This window comes from Anabrus simplex, chromosome 9 (genome assembly GCF_040414725.1).
Source record: "Anabrus simplex isolate iqAnaSimp1 chromosome 9, ASM4041472v1, whole genome shotgun sequence".
Taxonomy (NCBI): Eukaryota; Metazoa; Arthropoda; class Insecta; order Orthoptera; family Tettigoniidae; genus Anabrus; species Anabrus simplex.
Genome location: NC_090273.1, coordinates 116,548,349 through 116,569,868, shown reverse-complemented (window position 1 = coordinate 116,569,868; position 21,520 = coordinate 116,548,349). Strand labels below are relative to the sequence as shown.

The 21,520-nt window shown below is 38.1% G+C and overlaps 1 protein-coding gene across 1 annotated transcript in view; it reads right to left on the bottom strand.

Annotated features, from left to right (window-relative positions):
- Positions 1–12,056: 12,056 nt before the first annotated feature.
- Positions 12,057–21,520, bottom strand: part of U2af38 (U2 small nuclear riboprotein auxiliary factor 38) — an 87,381-nt gene continuing 77,917 nt past the window's right edge. Inside the window, exons 7-8 of the mRNA XM_067153484.2 lie at positions 20,506–20,604; positions 12,057–12,464 (exon numbers count right to left, since the gene is read on the bottom strand). Coding sequence (XP_067009585.1) covers positions 12,284–12,464; positions 20,506–20,604 — 280 coding nt within the window. The 3' untranslated portion in view covers positions 12,057–12,283. The remainder of the gene's footprint in view (positions 12,465–20,505; positions 20,605–21,520) is intronic.

Below are 21,520 nucleotides of genomic sequence, written 5' to 3'. Positions count from 1 at the left end.
TCGCGTTCACCATGAGGCTACACTCCGCACACTATAACAGAGCAAACACGACTGAGGCAATGTGGGGCGCAGGCACTGGCTGTGTTTACCTTGCGGTTACGCTGCTAGTCAAAGCAGGAAAAACTCCTTTCCTATACAGAGTGAACACGTAAGGTTGGTAGGTGCATATGTCGTGCGATTTGCGGTCTATTTCCTGTTGCCCTGCTTACTCGTAACTTATGCTTAACTTTTGGACACTAGATACATTGAAAGGAAAGAGTGTGAAGGATTGTTTCATGGAAAAAATTGCACGAGGACTAAATGAAAAGGACAACAGCGTGCAGATCTACATGTCTATCAGTACTAGTTCAGTGGATAATGAAGCAATATAAAGAATGTATTAAGAGACTGAAGATTTAATACAATATGTAAAAGGAAACGAGAATCTAATTGTGATGGGAGACTGGAACGCAGTAGTAGGCCAGGAAAGAGAAGGTAAATTCAGACTGGGACGCAGGAATGAAAGAGGAAGTCAACTGGTTGAATTCTGCACCGATCATAATTTAGTCCTTGCAAATACTTGGTTGAAATACCACAAACGACGGCTGTATATGTGGACAGGACCTCGAGACACTGGAAGGAATCAAATAGACTTCAATGTGATTAGCCAGAGATTCAGAAACCATGTGCTGGATTGCAAGATTTTCCCAGGAGCTGACGTGGACTCTGACCACAACATGGTAGTCATGAAATGTCATTTGAAGTTGAAGAAAGAAAAACTGCAAGCATATGGTATCTAGACAAGTTGCAAGGAATAAGTGTGAGAGATTGTTTCAAGGAACAAGCTGCACAAGAACTAAAAGGCTGAAGGAAACATAATAGATGAAGAGTGGACAGTCGTGAAGAATGAGATCAGTAGGAATGCTGAAGAAAAATGAGGAAGAAAGGTAAGATCAAATAAAAATCAGTGGGTAACTCTGGAGATATTACACCTGATTGATGCAAGTTGCTTTACATCGCACCGACACAGATAGGTCTTGTGGCGACGATGGGAGAGGAATGGGCTAGGAGTGAGAAAGAAGTGGCCATGGCCTAAATTAAGGTACAGCCCCAGCATTTGCCTGGTCTGAAAATGGGAAACCATGGAAAATCATCTTCAGGGCTGCCGACAGTGGGGTTCGAACCAACTATCCCCCGAATAACGGATACTGGCCACACTTAAGCGACTGCAGCTATCGAGCTCGGTACCTGATTGATGAACAGTAAATGTACAAGAATGCAAAAAATGAAGAGGGCAAAAAAAGAACACAAGCAATTAAGGGATGAAGTAGAAAGTGTAGGTCCGCTAAGGAAGAATGGCTGAAAGTGAAATGCAAGGATGTTGAAGATTCTAGGAAGGGTAGATGCTGCACACAGCAAAATCAAGGAAACCTTTGGAGAAAGGAAAACTAGGTTTATGAATATTTCATTTGATCTTAAGGACCGAATTAAGAAAGACCTACATACATGGCATTTGTAGATCTACAAAAGGCATTTGATAGTGTTGAATATACTAAGCTATTTGAGATTCTGAAGTAGATCAGGATCAGATACTTAAAAAAAAGAATTACCTACAGTCTGTACAGAAATCAGTCTGCATTGATCGAAGGCTATGAAAAAGAAGCAATAATCCAGAAAGGAGTGAGACATGGCTGCAGTTTTACCTCTCATTTTCAATGTTTACATAGAACAGGCAGTAAATAAAACCAAAGAGGAAAAAGAATCAAAATCTAAGGAGAGAAAATCAAAACTCTGAGACTTGTTGTTGATATTATTTTATCCAAAGATCTGGAGAAATTGCTACCGTGTGCAGACATTTCAATTTGATGCCATCTGGCTGTCTGCTCGTCAATTTCAACGTTCTGTTTTACTGTAGGGTCACTAGATGGCAGACCGAGTAAAGTGAAACTCTCTTGGGCGTCTATGGCTGAGATTTAATTAAGTTTGTCGGGTAAACACCAAATGTATCACCAGAGATCTTTTACATGCCGACATCGTACGACATGGAGTGTCGAATGGACTTTTTTTCCGCCCTTCAAAAATTCGACTACCTCTGCCGGGTTTGAACCCGCTATCTTGGGATCAGTAGGCCGACACTCTGCCACTGATCCACAGAGGCAATTGCTGAATGGTATGGAGTACAAGATGAAAATAACTACATCAAAAACAAAAAATAAAGTGAAGTGCAGTCGAAGAAGTCAGATGATGCAGGGAATATTAGATTAGGAAATGAAGTCATAAAGGAAGTAGTTGAATATTGCTACATGAGTAGTAGAATAACTAATGATGGCAGAAGTTAGGACATAAAATGCAGACTAGCACACCAAGGAAGGCCTTTCTTAAGAAAATAAATTTGTCCACTTCATACATTGTTATAGGACTTAGAAATACTTTTCCAAAACTTTTATCTGGAGCGTGGCATTGTATGGAAGTGAAATATGGATAATAACTAGCTCAGAACCAAAGACAATAGAACTTTTGAAATGTGGTGTTACAGGATGATGCTGAAGGTGACATGGGTAGATCAAATCACGAATGAAGAGATCAAATTGGTGAGAGGAGAACGATTTGGCAAACTTTGACCAAAAGAGGAGATAGAATGATAGGACATATCTAAAGCCATCCAGGACTTGGTTAGTTAGTTTTTGAGGGAAGTGGAGGCAGGGATAGACCAAGTGTTGAATATGACAAACAGCTTAGAGTAGATGTAGTAGTCACAAAGATATGTAGAGGTAAGCACATGATAGGGTGACATGGAGCGCTGCACCAAACCAGTCTATGGACTAATGACCCAAACAACACCACCAGGCCAATGACCATAGATGTTGGGCCCCTCTAAACAACTAGCAACATCAAGCAAGCATCAACAACACTACCAAATCGTAACAGCTATCCTGCATCTAGATGTTATTTTAAAAACCTATTGATGATCTAATTTTAACACGGTTTTTAGATCATCAATAGGTTTTAAAAATATGTTTTATGTGATGTAGATAAACTTATGTGCTTGCCAATATTTCCTAAAATGTATATCAGCTGATGACGCAATAATAGGCGTTGAAACTAGTTCTGATAAAATATATGATGTAATTTCATCTTAACAACATTTTAATGTATTGAATAAGGTGGATACAAATTTTAATAAATTGTAATCTTGGTTCAATACGGACGAATAATGAAATTTATTAACTTATCAGAATGAGTATGTTCTAGTGTGCACTTACCATACTGGTTACTGTGTTTATTGAGCTAAGTGCACTTGGCTGTGGAAGTGAGGTGTGATTTTATGATTACAGTAACAATAATATAGGATCTCAGAAATGGAGAGAGGATACGGTTTGACAAAAAAAATCTACAATAAGAAGTGCTTATCCTGGAATTCGAAATTAAAACATTACTACACTGTGGTCAAAACAGAATGCCTGTATGCCAGTGAATGGCACTCCATGAACTACAAGCTGGAGAAGCTAGAGTTCCTGGAAAGAAGAATCTTCAGAAAAATTATCGGAGCTGTCCAAACTGAAAGTGGATGGAAACTTCGGAGCAACAAAGAAGTTTACCAGAAGTTGGAAAGAATCTCAGAGACCGTGAAGAAAAGGAGGCTGGTGTTTCTCGGACATCTGTACAGAATGAACGCAAGCAGAATTATCAAACAGATATTTGATTACTTCTGGAAAAAAAAAAAAAAAAAAAGACCACTACAGCATGGATTAAGGAAACGAAGAAGGATATAGAAAGGTTAAGGCTCTCAGAAGTCCAACTGTTAGAAAGGAATACGTTTAGGAACGCAGTGAAGAATTTGGAAGGTGTTCAAGCTACAGGAAGAACTAAGAAGACCGGAAGAGCCTGGACAGATGAACAACGGAAGCAAGCCAGAGAACGCATGAAGGAGTATTGGACACAGAGAAACTCCGAACGAAGAGAAAGAAATGAAGTTTTAGCGTGATCCTTAGCGGTCCATTCGCTTGTAAAAAATAAATAAATATATATACATATATAGGAAATTAGCTATTTTAGAGAAAATTTTAATTATATAATTGGTGTGAAATTTGACACTGCACCTAGTTGTCCAAAACCACCTCCACTTACCTGTGCCATCTTTCCTGTTCTCCTTTGGTCAATTTCTGTCCTTTCCCGACCGACAGTATGAAGTTTGAAAGGCCACGGAGTCTTTAATTTCCACTCCATATTGCCTTTCACTTTAAGATAATACCTTAATTCTTCAAGTGATGAATGTAGTCGTCTTTATTTTATGGGTAGTATCTAGTAGTATCTTGCTGCACTTCCACTTAAAATAATCACCACCACTACTACATTTGAGCAATGACCCATCTCTGCATGATACGAAGGTGTATGTTGTTGGATAAGACAGGGATGCTCACTGAATTCATGACCTACCTACGACAGACTAATATTTGATTATTTCACTAAATGTTATAGTTATGAGAATATACTGTCCTTAATGGGATAACCCTGATATAGGAGACGTCTCTTCAATTCATATCATCCAGGTTTGGTTTGCTAAACAGAAACACATTGAATTCTTCAATTGGCCAGTTCAAGATTCAGACTTAAATACTACAGAACATGGGGAGGGCAAGGTAAAGTGGCACATGGGGTCAAACTGGCATCACTCAGCTGCATAATCACTGGCCCATTTCTGGGGACCTCATATCTGATGTCGTATTATGTCTAGGATGATGAGCAAATTCTTCAGGACCTGGTGGCCTCCATGCTTTGATGCGTGATGGAAGCAATGCATGCTAATGAAGGTTGGAGAAGAAACAATGGAGCAGCTAGTATCTGGGTTGTTTAAGACGTGGATTACTGTAGAAGTAACAGGACTTGATGTTCCTTTCACATCTTCATTCCTTTATACAGCATTTATGGTCTAAAAATGTTTAAGAAATAATTGTTTTGAGACAGTGAAGAATTAATCATTGAAGTCTGAAGGTATGGCTCCAGATGCAGTAAATCAATTACCACGCTACCACTATTTGAGCGACAACTCCTGAAGTTAGCAAGCATATATACGAGGATTGGGGCAAAAGTCATGGCAACTATTTTCTCTTGTAGATATGTGAACGGATCACAAACGTATATGTGTTGTGTGGAAGTTCTGCAGGCATAGTGTGTATGCAGAACAACAGATGGCTCTGTGATAGCTCGTAGTAGCGCAGCGAGGACTGTGAAATCAGTCAGTTGGTGAGTGACGTACGAAATAGAAGTAACCCGTGTTGAGCAGCACGCTTACATCAAAATAGCTGTTCTCCGAGGGAGAAATGCGATGGAATGTCACAGTGAATTAGCCCTTGGGAATAATGCCCTACCATACCGTACAGTAGCACGGTGGGTAGGAAAGTTTCAGCAAGGACGTGCGTCAACCAGTGATGAGCAACGTTCGGGACAACCTGTCAGTGTACGAACCGACGTGGCACGTGCCGTCATCAAGCAGCTCCTAGACGAAGACAGACGATGGACGCTACTGGAGTTAGAGAGGGCAAGTAGCATCGAGAAACACACTGTCCACAGGATATTGTGTAATGAGCTGCAACTGCGCAAAATCGCATCACGGTGGGTACCGAATGCACTGACGGAAGTTCGAAGGTGGGTGCGCTATGCAATATGCTCCGACCACCTTGCACGCTGGCAACAGACGGCGATCAATTCTTGTCACGAATAATCACCATCGATGAATTTTGGGCCAGGGCATACGAACCAGAACTGAAATGTCAGTCCGCAGAGTGACGACATGCTGCATCAGCAAGGAGGCAGAAGGTCTGTCAGAATCCTTCCCCAGTCAAATTGATGGTGATCGTCGCATATGACGTCAGGGGTGTCATTGTTTGCCACTTTGTTCCACATGGCAGAACAGTGACCGCACAGTACTACAGGGACTTCCTGGTGCGACAGGTAAGACGTGGCGTTCCGGAGAAACGTCTGGATCTTGTGGACAGTGCAATAATCCTGCACGACAATGCAAAACCACATAAAGCACAGTGTGTAGGGCAGCTACTGCGTCATTGGGGATGGGAAGAATTGGAGCACCCACCGTACTCTCCCGACATTTCGCCCTGTGACTTTGATCTCATTCGAAAGATTAAGGAACCACTACGTGGTAAGCGGTTTGCAACACGAGAGGACATTGCTAGCGCTGTGCGCCATCAGGTGACCCGATTCACACATGGTGCAGCAAATGCTGAGGCAGATAGTATTCAGCGCCTCCCACATTGTTGGCAGTGTGTGGTGTCAGTAAGTAGCAGGGGACTACCTTGAGGGTCTTTAGGCCCAGGTTTGTCATGTCAACTTTATGTGTACTGTGTTGTCATTCTTTTGCCCCGCGACCTACCTACCTATCGTATTTCACCACATAATCATCTCACTTTTCATACCAAAATTTTCGATAATTTGTATGGTGCAACTATTATACAAAGAATTTTTAATACCAATATTTGTATTACTAAAAAATGTATAACTAGACTGTATTTGATACAAGTGTAAGGTGCACATAATATTCATGTTTGTACATAGAAATAATTAAAATAGTCCAAATCAAGCATATAAATAAATAATACAGTAGAACCTCGATAATTCGAAATCGATTACATAAAATCAGTTTCATGGTCCGTATCGCACTTCAATAGATTCACAATTAAGTATTTATTTATTTTCCACCTAGTCGATACAATGATTGCTTAAGGCAATTTTAAAGGTCAAAAGTGGTACATGTTTCGTATATTATCAACATCTTCAGCCACATAACACTGTTTAGATGAAAAATATATAAAATTGACAAAGTAATGCTTTAGAGGAAGTGTCCTTAAAATTAACATAAGATTGACAAGATTAAAATAAATAACTCAAGACAAAATATATAAATTATTTCTACAATAGAAAGCAGTCGTCAAGGAAACACTTGTACAATATTCCATAGAGAAATTGTCCTAATAAATATTCTTTTCTTAATAATTAATGAAAAAAGATCAATTTATAAATTAAAAATTATACAATTTATAAGTAATTATCGAAATGAAGAAATCCTGATGTCACAGTGCGGCTCTTATTATTAATGTAGATGAAAATATAACTAATTCCTAGTTGTCAAATCTTATTAAGCCTGCTTTCCTTTGGAACAGTAACTCCTGTCATTCTTTCACAGTTTTGCGCCGGGTGTAATATTGATGATGCGTTCTTCCTTGCTCTTGCACCTGAGGAGGTGGAGGAGCGGGGGATATAGGTGTGTCAAGAACTTCCTTGCTGTCACCTATAGCTTCAACTGAGGATCAGTACAAGATATTGTACAAGTGTTTCCTTGACGACTGCTTTCTATTGTAGAAATAATTTATATATTTTGTCTTGAGTTATTTATTTATTTTAATCTTGTCAATCTTATGTTAATTTTAAGGACACTTCCTCCAAAGCATTACTTTGTCAATTTTATATATTTTTCATCTAAACAGTGTTATGTGGCTGAAGATGTTGATAATATACGAAACATGTACCACTTTTGACCTTTAAAATTGCCTTAAGCAATCATTGTATCGACTAGGTGGAAAATAAATAAATACTTAATTGTGAATTCGAAATCGGTTAATTCAAAATCCCGCTTAATTCGAAGAAGCTCTCGTTCCCGGAACATGAGATACAGTTTTGCATGTTATTTCAATTGTTTAATTCGAAATACGGATAATTCGTAATTCGAAGTACAATGTCGGCCCCATTACCGAAATTCAGACTTTTAATTCGAAACTGCCTTTACATTTTAAAACAACAGTATGTTACAGAGTAATTTCAACTCTAAATTTATCCGCTCCGCGTTATAGAATGCGCATTCCGGAACGTAGAGGGGTAGCTTTCCGCACTTCCACTTCGGTGGGTCTACAGTGCGCTTCATGATTGCAAGTTGAATGAAATCGGAATTCTTTTGTGCTCAACCTTTTAAGGAACGCCGTAATATCACGTAACATGCAGTGTGCGGGAAAACAGAATCTGCGAACACTGGCGATGCCGACAGTTGACGAAAAAACGTGGCAAATGTAATAGATTCGTAGGCACCAAACAATATTGACATTGCTGGTGAAACTGCATTGCTTTATTTTAATGCGAGCCCAAACGGTCTTATGGTTTTGAAGGAGAAATTGCCAGCCGGGAAATCGTACAGTGTGAGGGATGGGGGTCATGGTAGTGCGTTGCAATGCACATGGAAGCGAGATACTTTATCCCCTCGTCATAGGAAACTTCGATAAGCCACAATGTTTTAAGAGCGTTGGGCACCTTCCATGCCAGTACAAAGCATCTGTAATAAAAATGCAAACAGTAAAGAAATTCAAAAAATAATGAATTTGCACAGGGGAACCGGCATAATTTATCCTCGTCTTTGAATTGTGCGATTTTTTTTCTAACGTTGCTTGAGGTTATGTTTGTCAGCGATTTATCCAAGTGAATTATTTGAACATTGTAAATGCACCTTGTTGGATACATTTCGGAAATAGTTTTTTTCCAAGGCATTTGAAAGGTTTAAAGTGTGAATCGAGATGATTGCATGTATTAATGGGTCTTAGAATACTTTGTGACGTGGCAACTGTTTACATTTCTGAAGTACGAGACAAGTGCCATGACGGGAAATCGTACAAAGATACGGTCACAGGAAAGTTCGATTTTAAGGGCATCGGGTACTTTCTGTGTAAATATAAGGCATCTAAAATGCATAAAGTATAGTAATCCAATTAATAAAGCACTTGCACATGGAAGCGAGCATAGATTTCTCCTCGTCTTTGAATCGTGCTTCTTTTCTTTCTTTCGTTGGGTGAGGTTATGTTTACCAGTGAGATATCCAAGTGCATTATTTGAATACTGTAAATGCACCTTCTTGGATACATTTTGGAAATAGTTCATTTTTCATGGCATTTGAAAGGTATAAACTGTGAATCAAGGTTAAATGCATGCAGTAACGGGCCTTAGAATATTTTGTAATGCGGCAAGGGTTGGTACTTCTGAATTGCGAATTGGCGGTTAATTTGAAATCACTTCGAAGTCCGAATTTTTAGTCCCAACGACTTCGAATTAACGAGTTTTTACTGTACTGGTATACATAAAACGCATAACAAAGTATGGTTCCAGTGCACGAGACCCTCACCAGGATTACTCTATTCGAGAACTGGAGAAAAGTCCAAAGAAAAGCACCAAGATTTGTAGTTTGGCAACGTGGACGTGAGACAATGTAGAATTTACTCACCACTGATACGAGTTCTCATTTGTAGTCCGGCCCCATGGCTAAATGGTTAACGCGTTTGCCTTTGGTCACAGGGGTCCCGGGTTCGATTCCCACCAAGGTCGGGAATTTTAACCACAATTGATTAATTCCGCTGGCGCGGGGCCTGGATGTACATGCCATCTTCATCATCATTTCACCCTCATCACACGCGCAGGTTACCTACAGGTGTCAAATCAAAAGACCTGCATCTGGTGAGCTGAACTTGTCCTCGGACACTCCCGGTACTAAAAGCCGTACACCATTTCCGTTTCATTTCTCATTTGTAATACATAAGACTATAAGTTACAATATCGCTCATCCACAACATCACCGGGATATACCGGCACCGCACACACTTCACACTTGTCTACTAGTACGGCTTTTAAAGCCCTGCAACCAGGGGTACACTGGTATCAGAACATGCACTGCATGCAGGGACCAATGTTAAACAATATAGAAAACTTGTACAGTGAAACCTTGTTTGTGCATTCCTCATTGACATGTTTTCCCGCTTTACACGTTGTAAATTCGAAGTCCTGATTCTCACTAAATTCAATCTACATAAAATTACTGCACTTATCGCATGACGAATTTTCGCTATTGCGCTTAGTACGAACACATTTTTTCCTAGATCTGAAAATATTACTGTATTTGTCATCCCTCCTGAAAGAAACGTAACTTCCAACTAGGGTAAGAGCCATCGCCACAGTTGCGCGATCATGAGAAAAGGCCTTCCTGAACTTCAAACATCATTTTCGGGGAGAAAGCCATTAGCCTCAGGAATGTTCAGTTTTGCTTGCCGGTTAGCAGCAAGATTGCTGAATAGCAGTGAGCCTGTTTGTGTTTGTATTTTGCATTCCATTCATAAGGTAGAAATGTATTTTGTGCTGAGTGGTACATTGAAATGTAGCTAATATTTGTTGCGTGTTACAGTAGGCTATATCTGGATTATAAACATAATTGTATGAAACTGACTAGCGTGGTACGTATTTATCTTCTGATAGCCTAGTTATGAACATGGAAAATGTGAAATTCCTTAATAACTTAATGAAGACTAATTAAAATCTGTCAGAAAGTGTACTGGCACAAATGAGCAGAAATCGCAAATGTTGAAACTCGCACCTTCGAGTTTCGACTCAATCACTCCAGTTGGTCGAAGTTTTGTTTGATTCAAAATGACGGCCAAAGTCATTTCTCGCAGTTGCACATAGTCGAATGTACCTCCAATTCACTGTCTAAGAGTGGCAAAAGAAAATAATGTTTAATAACCCACTGCTCCAAAATAAAAGACTTCTACTAACATTTGTTTTAGAAAGAGAGCGTGATACGCAATAATACTTTGATATTTTTGTTGGCCCCTGTGCTTAATTATGTTTTCATATTTGTTGTCAGGTGTTTTTCACATCTTTCAGTGTACCGGTATTTGTTATTTTATAATCCCCCGCCGAAAAGATTTTCATATTTGTTCTCTCGTGCCTTTCACATCTTTTAATACTTTTTCTCTCATCTTTAGAAATGGTAGATGGGTCTATACTTTTCAAAGTACCCGCGGATACATGACATAAATGCCCTAATGTTGGAAAAAATCATATCTAGTGTTTCCATATCCCTGTTAGTTTCTATTCGTATATTCATTAGTACGTTTTCTCACTTAACACGTTCTTTTTCCTTGTTCCCTGCAGAAACATCTTAATGAGGTTTCACTGTATATTCATAATCAAAAGGATAATCCTCCAATATACAATCTTAATGAACTTTCAGAAAAGCACAACATTTTGTATGATGATGCAATAATAATCAATTCCCAGCTCAATACAAATAGCTTGCTATCAGCATGCCGCAGACGCGATGTTCCCACTAATGTAACGCCCTCCCCCTCATCTTCACTACCTCCAAAGAAACTGTGTCAAAGCGATCACATGCGCGCGCACACACATACACACACAGGTGTAAAAAAAACACTTCAGTGTGTACCTATATGCGTCAAGGTAGGAGGATAAATCAGTGAACAGTTTTAATTTATTTATTCAACATGTTTTACTTAATATCCATTGTTTCCGTTCCTTATTCCTTTCTTTCCTTTCTTCTGCAGATTGTTTTTATAAATTTGTTTGGATTTCAAACAACAAATATCTCAACTGTTCCATACTGAAGAACCAGCAATAGTATTAAATAATGACTTACGTTTAGCCATACCAAAGGAACATTTTAGCTTCAATCCCTTCACCTGTGGTTTTACTGCCTTGATCACCATAAGCATCCATTTTTATCCTCATTTTCAATCCTCTTTTTTAGACACTATCCAGCAAGAAATTTTAAAGATGTTCTTAACTCGTCTGTGTGTTTAATTTTTTACTTAACTGTCCTTGTGTTTCGTTTATTTTGCTTTACAAATAACATAAAAGGAATTAGTTGATTTTTATCCTTCATTAATGTGAAACAATGATTTTATAACATGTTTTTAAACTTATCTGTGTTTTTTATTTCCTATGAAATATCTTTGTAATCTTTTAATTTTATCGTGTTGTTGACGATAGCTGAAGATAGTCAGTACAAGGACCGAACTAATTTGAGATTATATTGACTATTTTTATAACTAGTTGTACAGTACTGAACAAGTGGATGTTTACTTAAACAGAATTTCCTTGTGGAAATTCTTAGTCTTTAAAATTACAAAACTCAACGCCACTGTGCAGCTGAAAAATCTATAATAAAGTTTGCTTAATTATTGACTAATTTTTTTATATAACCTTGGTAAAATAAATATCAAATGGAAACACATGGAAACACAGACAATGAAGTTTAATGTTCATAAGAATAAAAGACAAACATTTGCATTTTGTCATTACGTGACGTGAATTACAAATTACTTTCACGAAACTTCCCAAGTACCTAAGTCACATTTAATTGAAAACACCTAAGACACTATGCTATTTGAGATTTTTGAAATGTTTACAAGGAAACATTGAACATTTACTGTATACATAAAACAGAAGACATTAATTGTCCACTTCAATAACGACCAGAACGGCCCTCCCTATCCTTCTCACTGCGACTTCGGTCGCTACCCTTACTTCTGCGTCTATCCCTATCCCTATCTCTTCCTCTGTCTCGAGGAGTTCGGGATCTTGAGCGTCGGTAACCAGCAATTCTATCTCCATCACGATCTCTGCTTCGACTTCTTGAACGAGTTCTGGAAAAATAATACAGAAAAATTCTATAGATTATGATGTTAAAAACACAAGGCATTAACTTTTTTTAATAGGGGTCGATGACCTTAGATGTAAGGCCCCTTTAAACAACAAGCATTATCATCAACATTTTTTTAAATGGAGGGGATTGTATTACAAAACACAGCATTTTCTTTGTTTTAGATCAAACTACACACATTTAGTCTAAAATATCATCACCACACATGAGAAAGAAGAATAGTGTGCTATACTCTCCAAACATTTACTATGAAGTACTGTCATCAGGAACGAGACGCAATAAAGAGGACTGGCAACCCTCATCAAAGAAAGAGGTAAAACAGGATTTACTCCAGTAATGAAACACAAGCAATATAATCATTAATTAACAGGGCGAATAAAATGCTTCATTATCAGTGGGCGGAAAAGAAAGGTGGTTAAAAATAACAAGAATGCGTTAAAAGCTGAGATTATTTCCATTTTTTATGCATCATAAAATAAATATTGTAAGCTTACGTAGGTCTAATAGCAATAACAATACTAATAATGGTAATAGGTGTACCTACAGTAAGAATTATAGAAAATTCATTTTACTCACTAACAATTCTGCTCAGAATTCAACTCTTTTAGCAAAGAGCATAGAGTATAACCCTGATTTTGCATAAACCCACACTTAACAAAAGAAATTTCAATTCTCGAAAATTATAACTGCAATGCAATTTTATATTTGATTTAACATAATTCACATTAGGGCAAAACATGGATTTAGTATCGAGAAATGTTAAAATTCTCAAATTTTTATTTCTATCCTTTATGGATATGGGACATTAAGAGCCTATGAAAAAAGACGTCATAAGCTTGCTAAGGATGATTCAAGGCAGAAGAGGAATTTAGAATGCGGGCTAAAGTGAGATGTCAGACTCAGATACACAGCTGACCGTGGCCACTGTAGTACAGTAGAAGAGAACCCAGTTGTAATGACAATATAATTATGCCCTTAGAAACTTTCCATATTAATCTGTGTAATATCCTTTGGTTACAATGAGAACCCCTTTACTAATTCATCTATTATTACAGCCAAATTCTGGCGCGTTAGTTTCTTCGTTATCAATATTCACACACACTACTCCAGCATTTATATTGAATGCAATCATTCACCTTCCACATTTATTCCTCGCTACATGCATGAGTGAGCTCTCCCCAACATTCAAAGGTGTTGTTGTCATCCAGTAATAATGCCCGACAACTCTGACTGATGTAAACAAACAATGGGAGAATATGTTTTCGCGAAAAATGCACTGAAAGCATTAGAAATAAAGGTTAAAGTAAAAGTAAAGTAAAAGATTGCTTAATTTCAATATTAGGTACTGACATAAAATAAGAACGTGATTCTTCTCTTTCTCAAGATACAGCAGTGTGCATAACTACAGTAATTTTAGATTTTAGGTTATTTTCGCGTCTTGTTATATTTCAGAAAGGCTGTTCCTATGTAAATTTATAGTGAAAAGGTTATCATTACTCTACAGAGAGCTTGAAATATGTTTTCATAATACGTGCATGGTAAACCTAGGTTAATATTTAAGGTTCTATTAGAATAAAATTTATTGTAACCACCTATTCAATACAATTCACCATTTGTGGTGATTAAATTCTAAGTGATTTGTATACACTACTAGGTTAGGCGACGCTGTTTGAAGTAAGAAAATGGAAACGTTTGCCACAAGCCTCCATTGTGAAGCTACTGCATTTATAAGAATGAAACTGAATATGCGTGTTCAGATTACTGGAATTAGAAAATAACGTGCTAACGAGTTAAGCCCCTGTTTGGTAAACACCCACAATTTATTTTATACAAACCAATTGCTGCTTCATATGGATTTTAATACATTTTTGTGTGAGTATAGTATCTTTTCCGACTTTTATGAAAAAACGTACAAAACCTTACAAGAACAGCCTTAAACTGAAGCAGTTTTGCATTCACCGTCAAAAATCTACTGTCAAAAGGAAGGGTTAACTATGGGCTCACCACTATCAGGAATAATAGCAAACATATTCCTAATTAACATTCAAAAGAATTTCTTAACCAAACAGAAGACTTAGAAGGCGACCAAGTTTTAAGAGGTGTGTAACTAAAAGAAGCTACAGAGCTGGTTACAAATAGAGGATTATGGAAGCACTTAGTTAATTCACAGGGGGCTTGCAGACTGAATGCTAAAAGGCGTAACAGTGTAGAATGAAGATGTACATATGTGATAATGATCCATCAGGTGCGGATCATCAACCATAGTCATCAGCAATTTTTCAGCTGGGTTCTGCAAAAAGCATAGATCTGTTAATCTGATGAAAGTGCAAAGGAACATATTTAAGCTGTACCCAAACATGCATGCATTAATTAGTTATTTATTTAATTACATTAATTATTTTTTTTCAAAGAACAATCTGAGCCAAAGCTAGTTATGGTGCAATACAGGTCTCTTGCTTAAATAGCAGGGGCAGTTTAACATGAGTAATTTTCAGCACACATTGTACAAAGGTAGTATAGTGTGTAGGGTAGATATCTCCGTGTTTTACTGCTGCCACTTTGTAAATAATGTGTAACAGTGCAATTTACGTTAATACAAAGATTTCTGGAAAAGGTGTGTTTTCTACTGAAACCTCTATTTCAGACCCTCATCATAATGTTATAAAAATCAGGTCCCTGTAAAAACGCAAAATAGGGGTACTGTATATATGCTTGTTGAGTCCTCAGCCCGAGATTGAATGGAACCTCCTCTCCAGCGTCAGTGACGATAAGGAATCTAGGAGTCACTGAAGAGGCATACTAGGGTAATGAGCGAGATAGTTTCCCATAGCTTCCCTTACCGAGCTAGAGGATGCTGCTGCCTACGAGACTGACAAACCCACTGAAATGCATACACTAACCGACCCTATGAACAACTCTTTGCCACCATTAATCACCGGGAATGAGTGCATGAGGAATGGCATATCCCAGCATTGCTCATACCAGTCACTTTCATACCATCAATGCCAAGCATGAGATTTAGAAAAATAAAAATTAATAAGCATGAACTAGCACATACCAGGGGACAGTACGCTGCACATTGTATCGCACCCGAGATGGGTCTAAGCATTTAGAAATATAAAAAATGCTTAAATACAATATGCAATAAGGGAAACTGTCCCCATCAAATTGTGAAGCTTAATAATAAAGATTCAAAACAATATAGCACAATGTTCTGAACATCATTAGATAGTATTAAATATAGAAATCATATACTAATTTACCCCCAAATATATTTATCCATACAAAAGTTAACAAACAAAAGCCCACTGCCACATTAGGGCGTAACACCAGTAACTTCATGACAGAAAAGGCCTCAAAAGCTCTACTATGTTAATATTAACAATCTGTGAAATTAAATTATGGTTCCCTTCTGGAAACTTAATTTTTGAACAAAATTACTGTTTAAAAATTTTAGATCAATCCTGAACACACAATATGGCTTCCCGACCGTTTAAATAATGCACATAAGGATGCTAGATACCATAGGAATCGATTTAAGTATCTTGAACTGCAAGATATTGATAATTGTTTGTTTGTCCAACCCTTGCCCCGTTTCTCTACGGGGTCGGGTATGAGGAGAGATGAATCTGTCATGGCGGGTTATGACCGGATGCCCTTCCTGACATCGACCTCATTAGAGGAGTAAGTAAGATGAAATGAATGACATGATATATGAGAGTAGGAAAGGGGAGGGTGAAACCCAGTGCTGACACATGGCCTGCTCCTGTCGAATAACACCAAGGGGTCTGCTCAAGGCTTAACACCCCCCATCCGATGGACAAATCACCAACAGCGTCACATGCCCTCACTCCATATGAGCACTGTGGAGAGATTTTGAATTTAATCCAGGCTTTTGGCAGGCAATCTGATGATTACCCTACCCTACCAGCCACCATTCTGATGGTGAAATTTTTTTCTATCAACGGGACTCGAACCGGCTAACCACAGTCTCAGACCGTTTAGACTTCAAGGCCTTAATGATCATGGTCACCAAGCGGGCTCAAGATATTGTTAATTGATACGTTGATATTAAAATACAGTGAAACCTCATTAGTGCATTCCTAATTAATACGCTTCCTCACTTAACAGGTTGTAAATTCAAAGTCCCCATCCTACCATATTAAATCTATATAAAAATACCTCACTTACCGGGTCATGAATGTTTGCTACTAATGTTCAGTACAATCACATTTTTTATACCCCCAAAAATTTTCTTTGTCATTCCTTGTGTAAGGAACACGATTTCCAACACAGATAAAAGCCCTCACCACAGGAGGCAGGTCAGGTGAAAATCAGCTTCCTAATAAGTAAACCACTGAATCAATTTATCTTTTATACAGAACCAGAATATAAAATAACAAAACTAAACCCCATGACAACAGCCCCGAAGGGCCTTGGTCTACCAAGCGACCGCTGCTCTGCCAGAAGGCCTGGAGATTACAAGGCATCATACAGTCGGCATAACAAGTCCTCTTAGTCGTTATTCTTGGCTTTCTAGACAGGGACTCCTATCACACTACCAGGTAGCTCCTCAAATGTAATCACATAGGCTGAGTGGACCTTGAACCAGCCCTCATATCCAGGTAAAAATCCCTTACCTGGCCGGATATCAAACCCTAGGCCTTCGGGTAAAAGGCAGGCACACTACCTCTAAACCATGCGGTCAGCACCAGAATTTTTAATATGAAAATGAAAACTAGAAGACGTAGAAGGTTTTGTCAATTTCTGCGAGGTAGTAATTCCTGATTTACGTTGTTCCTAAAATTACCAATTCAGTTATTCATTGCGTAATGTAATTTCTAACAAATTATTTAGTTTTCTTAGAAACACAATACATTTCTACATTTCAGCAACATCTGTAAGTGTGTAGAGGAAGTGCGAATGCTGAAACTCGCACCTTCGAGTTTAGACTCATTCCGGTTGAAGTTTTACCACATTCAAAATGGCACCCAAAGTCATAATGACCTTAAAACATGCAAGTTCAAAGTAAAGTTTAAAATAAGCTTAGTCCGTGGAAGATAATAATAGGACCACATGAAAAAGTGCTGCTGAATTTGAAATACACTTGAAGGAGAGGAAAACTGACATGTTCAAGGACTATAAGGCTGGTAAAAAACCAAGACAAGATATACCGTATTTACTCGCATATCAGATCCCTTTTTTTCTCCTTTTTACAGCCAAAAATATAAAAGGGAGGTCCAAACTCAAAATTTTGTGCAGCGAACACATGACTTCTAGGTTATAAAGAGCTATAAATTGTGCGTGTAAACATTCTATACGTACTATTATTTAACAAACTTTGAATGTATTTAAGCTATACCGGCTATTTTCGTCGGAAGGCAGTATTTCTAAACGTAAAAAGCCTATAAATGGTGAACACGACTTTTAGGCCTACAGTACATATAAAAGTCCGTTTTAGATACTCATATCACATCATTTGTTACATCTCATTAATTCCTCTGGTGAGGCTGATGTCAGGAAGGGCATACGGCCGTAAAAACTCGCTACGAAGATTCGTCTCGCTTCATACTCGATCCTGTAGAAGAAAGGGATAAGGGTATCGTGTTATCATATAATTAAATATTGATACAAAGGAATGGCCAGTCATTTGTCTCTGTCAGTTCAGCAGAGCAGCAGGCCTAGCACACAGTAAACATGATCACTGCTTTCATTTGAATTATCGCCTTGCGCCGCCAACTTCCCTGCCTTGCTACCGGCATGTCGGCATTCTAAGTGACGTCATCTTCACTGTTATCTCTCGCCAGTCGCGTCAGCCATGCTTCATTCTCTTTGAACCATGCACTGCAATCAAGATCATACAAGGTCCCGTCTTTTTGAACCTTTTAAAACTAATTTTCTTCCCGAATATAGAGTCTAAATAGTGTAAATCTATTCCCAGATGGTCTCTGATATTCTCAGTTGGTGTATATGTAGCAGAAGCCACTCCTCCTGAATAAAGCCATGCCAAACCATCAGCTGATAACTAGCGTATGTTATGAGTTGTACTTCCGAATGTAATACATAGTATATTACGAGTTGTACTTCTGAATGTAATACATAGTATATTACGAGTTGTACTTCCGAATGCAATACATAGTAACTGGAAACATTCTTTTGATAACTGCGGCTGTTGAAACACAGACCCTTATTTTTAAGCTCATTTCATGCTTGTTCTCTAAATTTATCACAACAGCTGTCCATGAGATAAGACAGACCACACTGTTTAGGTTAAATATTGATACAAAAGAATGGAAAGTCATTTGTCTCCGTCAGTTCAGCAGAGTAGGCCTAGCACACAGTAAACCTGATCACTGCTTTCATTTGAATTATCGTCTTGCGCCGCCAACTTCCCTGCCTTGCTATCGGCGTGTTGGCATTCTAAGTGACATCTTCACTTAGACTTTAGTGCCAAAAGTTCGACGAAAAAAATAAAAATAAATAACAGGAAAATATACCGCATTTATGGATATCTACAGGTGTGGCGGTAATGCGTTTCATTATTATAATATTTAATTTTGTACGTTCGTTGTCTCCGTTTTGATTACGGTAACGCATACCCTCGTACGTTTTTTGTGGCGTCTCCGAAAATCGTTTAAAGTACATGGGGACAGAAAATTATTATTATTTGTTAGGTACGTTGGCGAGTAAAACAATCGTTTTAATTGAATAGCTTTTATCATGTTTTAAACTTACTTCTCTCCAAATATATACCTATACTGGCCCAAGTTACGAGATATTAAACGACCACTTTGTTGAAGATCTCGCCTGCTGTATAAATAGCAACAACCGCGAATATTTCTCAACTAAAGTAAACTAGTTTCCTCATCCCGAGGTGGTACAGCTCTTTTTAGACACACCCGCAGTGGAAGAGTGTTTCATGTACCGCTTTTTTACCACATATCAACCTTCCTGCCATTCGTAAATCTCTGGCAGTACGGTACCGGGAATCGAAGTCAGACCCTCGAAAATAGCAACTAATTGTGCTAACCGTTACGCTGGCAGACATTCTTAACTACAAAACACAGACATATAGCATGACTGATGCATGCTTGCAATCGCGGGTTGGACACGAAGGTAGGCCTATTCATCTAGTTGTGTGACGTCATCAGAGCCGCAGCAGACCTACGCTACAGAGGCGGACATTTCTTAACTGTGAAACACGTATATACAGCATGGATTCAACGCGTTTTCATTGCATAGGTCGTATGGATGAAACTATTCACAAATTTGTGCGATGTCATCAGAGCTGATTTAAGACTTGTACCCGCTTCGAAGCGGAATCGTTATCGTTCTCTGACGAATTACGTTCGGGGGTCTTATAGGCGAGATTTATTTTTTATTTTCTTCGTCTCAAACAACCAGGGGGGGGGGGGGGGGTTAATACACGAGTAAATACAGTAATGTTCACTGCTGGGAAATAAATCACGTAAACCATGACAAGGAAGACTAAAATTGAATATAGAAACAGCAGAAACGGTAGTTTTAAAGATAACCAACAAATGGCACACTAAGCAAAGAAAAGGAACAAAAGCAAGTGACATACAGAAAGAAAGGAATGTGAAAAAGCAAACAATGTCACCATGGCCCCTTCAATGAAGCTGGGAAGCATGAATGAGCTTGTCGGAGGTTGAGAAAAGCTGGATGTAAAAGAGCTGGAATTGATGTGGAGAGAGCCTATCTATTCAAAGGTGGTGAAGTGTGAAGAATGCACTTTTATATTACAAAAGAAAGGAAATAAGGAATTTTCTCCGGAGGATGTAACCTACGTTAAATGTCAGAGAAACGATTCCTATTATAAAATGTATCAATTTTTTGCATCCTCTGTCTCATTTTTAAGACTTTACAAGTTGCTACCTACAGTATTTATATGGTAATTCTATTCAATCATTTCTTAGCAAAAATTGTAATATTTTAGAATATTCAGCTAATTCAAAATTAATTTGTTGGGTCATGGTAATAAATAATTAAAAAAATAAAATTACCTTCTTCCTCTCCTTCGTCGACTATATAAGTAGCGCCTCAGTTCTCGAGAAATTGGTTTCAAGTGCATGAAATTGCAGAATCCACTACGGGTACACTCTCTGAAAGGAAATATTTGCATTCAGTAACTATACAACACATACAATAAAGACAAACCGTTATGAAGCTGACTACATATTCAATCATGACCTTATACTGTCTCTATGCAGGGATATAATAAGATACTTTCATAATGGAATAAATAACACAGTAAATATACAGTATTTTATGTACATTTACAACACTTAACAATGCAAGACATACGGAAATTTAACAATAAATTAAAATACAATATCACAGAATAAATTGGACCACTGTTAAAAATCTGCTAACGGTGCATTAGTTAACACTTTGTTGAAATTTTGATATGGCGTAATGAAAATCACATTTCACAGAATGCTTTAATAAGCTTGTTAACTAACTTAATCCGTATTAAAATAACTTGAAATATTAAATTAAATACAGTAAAACCATGTTAATTTGAAGTTGCTGGGATGCAAAAATCTGACTTCGAATGACGTGATTTTGAATTAACCACCTACTCATAATTCAGAAATGCCAACCCCTGCGGCGTCGCAAAATATTCCAAAACTCATTAACTCTTCATGGACGAAAACATATATCTGGTTGACTTTTCTTATACTCCGGGGGGAAACATATATATATATATATGTTCTGTTCGAAAATCGCAAGTTTATTAGCCGAGGTGGTACCCGAAAATGCTCAGAGATGGCAGGAGCTGTTCCCTCAACTCTTCCAGTGAGGGAAATCCCCGCAGTACCTTGCCGAGTTTGTTCTGTTTGTGGGAGTTACGGAATACATACGTTGCGCGACACACTTTCCTCGTGTGCGTACTTCTTAGCATTTTCATAGTTGTCCGGTAAAATGGCATCGCAAAAACGGATCAGTGATACATAGTGTCAATATTGGATGATACAGTCGAAGAAGTGTCAGATTTTAGTGAATGTGAGACTGAGG